General features: G+C 35.0%; 1 protein-coding gene across 1 annotated transcript; it reads right to left on the bottom strand.

Annotated features, from left to right (window-relative positions):
* Positions 1 to 4,358: 4,358 nt before the first annotated feature.
* LOC149171204 (mitogen-activated protein kinase kinase kinase 17-like) lies at positions 4,359 to 5,180 on the bottom strand. The gene is made up of 2 exons (XM_089425882.1): positions 5,171 to 5,180; positions 4,359 to 5,089 (listed from the first exon to the last, which is right to left on the bottom strand). Exons 1-2 carry the CDS (start codon positions 5,178 to 5,180, stop codon positions 4,359 to 4,361), a joined length of 741 nt encoding a protein of 246 aa, XP_089282008.1.
* Positions 5,181 to 6,258: the final 1,078 nt, after the last annotated feature.

Genomic DNA, 6,258 nt, shown 5'->3' with positions numbered 1-6,258 from the left:
TTTTTCCAATGAAACTATAGTTTTTATAACTCAAATAGCATAAATCAAGCTAAACTCTACACCCAACATCAATCCCACAAATATTTTTAATGTTAGAAGTTACTAATTTGGAGCAGGCTATAATCCATTGTTATATCTCCCTGCATTGGAGCAGGTCATAAGAGTCCACTGTTGTATCTCCCTAGCATTCGGCCCCGGGTCTGGCCATACACACTAATCCATTATGGGTAAATCATAAATGGGATGATTACATTTTCAGCTATGTAAATGAATGTTTTTTTAGGTAAATGAATATTTTGTTGTATGTTTTCTTTATATTTTCTTATTTTTTCTCTCTCCTTGTTTCTTGAATGCGAAACCTCTGAATTATGTTTCTCGTCTCGTTTTGGTTTCTAGTTTCGTTTCCCGTTTCCCGTTTCTGGTAACATAGTTGGAAACTCACAATCCCTAGAAACTCTTTGTGCTATTTTCTCTATGTTTGCAACCCAATTTTGCCCAAATCTAGTGCACTTTAATTCTAACAATTTCTTTGCACAATGAGGACATGGGATTGAATGATCAACACTAACTTATTAACTTTAAATTTAGACAATGGTAGTATAGAATCAAACTGACCTGTCATTTTATAATTCTCATCAACTATCCTCTTTGTTGAATCACCTCCAGGTCGTTGCTCTTCCCCAAGCTCACGACAACAAGAAAGACAAAAATCATACTCACAATCATCCCAACTTCGGTGGAAACTTGCGATAGATGTGTGGCAGTTGTCACAAAAATGACGATCATCTACCTTCACATTAGACACTCGAATCTCCAGGTCTTCTGCAGGTTTTTTCTGAATTTTGGCCTCCCCCTCCAGTTCCAGCATTTGCTCACCATGAATTTTGGTGACCAAATGTTCATTCCATGGTCACTCAGAGAAGAATGCGGAGCTCTGAATCTGGCGAGTTTACCATGGATGGATATGGTGGCAGGTGTAAGTGGCGGTGTGGCATGTGTATTTTTGAGAGGGTGGCAGGTGTGTTTTTGGGAGCTCTTGGCTGTGTGGCATGTGTATTTTTGTGGGGAGGGGGAAGGGTGTATTTTTCGGGGCACATGTATTTGTTCATGCACCGCTCCACGATAGGTGATCGAAACATTGGGTAAAATTAACTAAGTGCAATCGAAAATCTGAGAGAATTAGACTTTGGGTAAAAGTAACTCAAGAGATTGCACAGTTTGGATAAAATCAACAAACCTCATCGAAAAAGAGTAAGTCTAAGACATCAATCTGAATAGCTAATAAAAAACTTGGGAAATTAATTAAATAATTTAAATTACCAATTTTTTGGTTAAAACTTTGGTTAAAGCACTAAATCACATTTGATATTGAAAAAGTCAAACAAAATTAATTCAATTCAACGCGATATCGATCGCTATATACCTGCTTCTATTGGCAGGTATAAAATAATGGATTGAAATGATGTCATAGTTCTTCACGCATACCTTATAACTTTATGATATTATAGCTTTTCAATTTTCCACCTCTGTGCTTTGGAAAAATCTTGAAAAAATAATAATTAAAATTGCAGTTGTATTTAATAGTGCAATACAAGGATTCGGCCTGGAGTATGCCGTAAAACTGCTTCTGCTTGGCTAAGAGCTCGTCTTCCTCGGACGTAAGGAAACAGGTTAACGGCCCAAGACCCAGAGGCATCTGGCAGGAGTGAAAGCCTGCTCCCTTACGGACCACCAGCGGGTTATTCCAGGTGGCGTGGTTTTCCTTGATAACAGTGATGAGTCAAACCGACATTCGCGGATAGCAGCCAGAGATGGCTGTCCTCACTGTTGGTTTGACACCTGAGTTTGATAGGTTTTGCCACCTTCGGAAAAAAAAATAGTGCAATACAAGGACTCTGCAATACAAAGAATTATACGCATATGCTCTTTCGTGTTTGATTATATTATATAATAATGGAATGGAATGATGTCACGGTTCTTCACGTATATTTTATAGCTTTATGTATGTAGCGCAGATGCTCTAAAAAATAATTGATATGCCATGTATCATTGAGTGCTTCATCAATTGATAGATCAAAGTTCTCCACCAGGAACTCATTTACTTTTGCAACCAAATTTTAGTGTTATGTCCAAATTTATTGAAACTAATTATTAAATCAAAATCTATTGAAACCAATTATTAAATGAAAATCGATATTGTGATTTGCTTACCATTTTTTGTTATAAGGATGGGTGGATTTTTATATAGATTAACAAATTCCTTAGTACTGGTGCGTACAAATAAAGCCAAAAAGATGTTTGTGAAAATTTTACAGATACATATTAACATTGGTGGATTTAATTTTTATATTAAATTAATAATTTTAAGCTAGAATATTGTAATTTTTAAAAAATATTTTGACATGCCTTGAGTCTTATTAGCACCTCTATATTTTGTTCTAGAAATCAAATCATGTGTCAATCCAATGTTAATAAATAACAAAATTTTTTGAATATACTATCACAAGCACTTCTCATTTCTTACCCAAAATACAATGCACAAACAAGATCGTAGAACTCCAATTCCTACCTCTTTGCTCAATATAACAAGCACATAAAGCAATGCTCTTAGTTTAATAGACAAAAACAACAATACTCTAACATACAGTTATTCTCATATAATTAAGTCCATTATGCTAACCAATATTATTTAATAATACATATTAACTAGACATATCAACCATCAAAATGTAAAGCGAGATGACATATGTTGACTTTAAATATCAAATAATAAAAATAATAATAATAAATATTTCACTAATGGTTATTTCTATGTGTTTATAAAATCTCTATGTATTAGTAAAATCTCAAACACACTGATTATACGTTATCCACATCACCCTTTTAAAAATTTCCAATCAAATTATCAATCACAAAATCAGATATAACAATTACCTTTCCAAAAGGATTCCTCAAATTATCATCCCCGAAAGCACACATCGAACTTCTTATAAAGTGGTTATGAAATATCATTCAGGGGTTTTCTGAAAAGCAGTTGTATCCATGCAGATCGCATTTCAAACACTAAGTTGTACCTATTTTAAATATTAAAATTAATGGAGTTTTGTAAAGTTAGTTAAATAACGTTTTATGTTTAATTTGGTTATAATATTAAATAAAATGATCCACTAAATTGTAAAATGTTGCGACCAAAATTATAAAATATTCAATCAATTTAAACATTTATTAAAATAGTTTATTTCCCAGTACTAACTCCCATCTTCAATTTCTTTTATAAAATTTAAACAAAATAATTTTTTTTTATTAAAATAAACTTACTGTCAACGGACAACTTGCAGGACATTCCACTCAGGAAATCACTTAAAGTTTTACCGGTTCAATTTACCAAATAATGATTGTACAGTAGTTTATGGGTTGATCTTGAGGTATACCAGCCATGATCAAACTCTGGATTTAGCATGGGCAGAGTGGGATATTTATATATTTATTTTAAATGATCTTTGATTTTTTATTAATTAAAAAATTATTTTTATTGATTAAAAAAAAATATTAATTGCATTTTAAGCACTCTTAGCATCTATGAAATCAGTGTATTACCTATTTATTTATTTTTTTAATTGATGTTTATTTTCTTATTAATTTAAAATGTATTCTTATTAATTTAAAAAAAACACATATTAACTACATTTTAAACATTGATGAAATCACATATTGACTTTATATTAAGCTGTAAAATATAGCTTTCCATAATGGGATTGACACAAATCGGAATCCATTTAAATCAGCGATCAAGAAATTCATGCAGAGATGTAGCCAAATAAACTCAATTGGAGTTAATTTTGAATAAAAAAATACAAGGATAAGTATTAAAGCTAATGTACAATTGCCCTTTATCATAAGTATATGGCAAATTGTGTACTGTACATACAATTACAAGAGGGCCAACAAGCTGCTCCTTCATGATTGCCAGAGGTCCACTTATCATCAAAGATACAAAATCTTTCTCTTATTATCAACAAGTTATGAATTTCAGGATCACCAGAAGCAAGGATGTCCCAAGCTTCATTAATCAAATTGGATGGTGTTGTCATTGGAAACAAGTGAAGGTGCAGAGTCTCAGCAAAAATGCTGGAAGATGATTGATGTTCAGGCTCGGCTGCAGAGATCAAAGACTCCAAGGATTCCTCTAGTTCACATCTGATTTGCAGTTCTTCGCAATTGACAGCTTATAAGGTGGTACTATATGTTTCCTTTTGGAATGGAAGCTCTTTCATGGAGGAGCCGTTACAAATGTCCGAATTTGACAGAGCTTTATCTGAAGTTGGAGAGTCACGTCTGGAAGATTTCACAACAAGCCATTAACCACATGGGCTTGTGATCCAATTAGGGTTGTTAGCAACATCTTCAAATCTACAAGCTGCGGCCAGTGCCATCATTCTGTCCCTGGGAGAAGGCCTTGAGCATTGCTTAGCTGGTCTATTCAACTCCCCATTACATTCTCCAATTGGGTTGGAGATGTTGAGTGAAAGAATGTTAGTAATCTCAGAAGAATAGGAATCCCATACTTGATTCCTAAAATCCAAATGACGAGTTGGGGATTTCGGACATTTAAGGGCTTCCTCTGCCTCCATGACAGAGCAGTGCTCATTTAGGAAAGGATGGTTCAACAACTCTGCACTGGTCCACCTCTTCTTCGGATCCCTACGAAAGCATTTCTCTAAGAAATCTCGGAGCTGAAGTGAAAGCAATGCAGGCAACTCGAGTAGCTCCTCTGTGCATCCAATCCGATACATCGCAGCGAGGGCACTGGAAACATGGCTCCATGGAGGCCTCCCAGTGGTCATCTCAAGCACAATGCAGGCGAAAGACCAAATATCAGAAGCGGACCCCTGCTCCACTTGGTTCACCACCTCTAGAGCCATCCACTGAGGTATTTCCCTCAAGTGCAGAGCCTCCTGGTCATTCTTCTCATCACCAAGCCTCTTGGCAGAGCCAAAGTCAACAAGCTTCACACCATTGGCACCCACAAGAACATTCTTGCCCTTGATATCACAGTGCACAATCCCTTGCCTGTGGAGGTAATGGATTCCTGATAACTTAATAACAATTCTTTAATGCAAAATAAATACTTAAAAGAATCGTAAAAAACTTGATGCCCAAGAAAACATACCTCCGACCATTGATGCAGAAGCTCTAGAACAAGAGAATACTTGAATGATCAGGGACCAAAATGATAACTTAATAACGATTATTTAATGCGGAATAAATACTTAAAAGAATCATAAAGAATCATAAAAAGCTTGATGCCCAAGAAAAAGCGCATAAGGGAGATCCAGTTAGCATAACATCAGATTAACAGTCAAAACGAAAAGACAGAAGATCGTTTCCAAATCCCGTTTGGCACTTCCAAGCTCTGCTCACTCAATTTGATGGTGTAAGGCTGAAGGGGATTGAGTTAGTGAACATGGGGACCAAACATAAGTATTTATAGCCAAGCTTCCATCAAGTTTCTGTTGGCTATCTGTCAAGTGTTCCGCAGATCATGGTAGAGAACTGCAGAGGGAGTAATGGACCACTCCAGGAGCTCCCAACAAGTAATTAATTTAACTGCAGTTGATTTCCGTAATTTAAGGAAATGACAACAGTTGGTTTCAGTAAATGAAGGAAATAACTGCAGTTGTTTCCAAATTATCGACGACAATTGAGGAGCCGTTAATAGCCGTAAAGGGAGCTTACATTCTCCACTTGGTCCATACTTCCAATCTTAATGTCTCATCTTAAAATCCATTAATAATCTGTATTAAGTAATAGATACATGAATCATGGCGATAAGTCCTCTAATGACGAGTTTTATCTTCCATGTATTACTATGTATTTATTTTTATTATAATTTATGTGGCAACAATTCCTTAATGAATAAACCCTATGTTTATTCTTGGTCCTACACAGATGAATTCTCTCAAATCAAATTAAGGTGCACATAAATATGAGAAAAACATCACAATAATTAAGAATTTCATTAAAATAACATTGTCCATACAATGAGAAACTACATAATGGAACCAAGTCCCATATTCATTACATGATCCTTGAATTTAAACAGTAGCATGCCCTTAGTCAAAGGATCAGCGATCATCAACTCAGTGCTGACGTGCTCAATGACCACTTTCTTTTCTTTAACACGTTCCCTTATAGCTAAATACTTAATGTTGATGTGTTTATTTCGACTCCCACTTTTTTTGTTTTTAGCCATAAAAA

The sequence above is a fragment of the Pinus tabuliformis genome, chromosome 4_2, assembly GCF_031772625.1.
Source record: "Pinus tabuliformis cultivar Carrire ecotype Pingquan chromosome 4_2, CPIR1, whole genome shotgun sequence".
Classification (NCBI taxonomy): domain Eukaryota; kingdom Viridiplantae; phylum Streptophyta; class Pinopsida; order Pinales; family Pinaceae; genus Pinus; species Pinus tabuliformis.
Note: the sequence above shows the minus strand (reverse complement) of the source record. Positions and strands in the feature narration are given on the sequence as shown.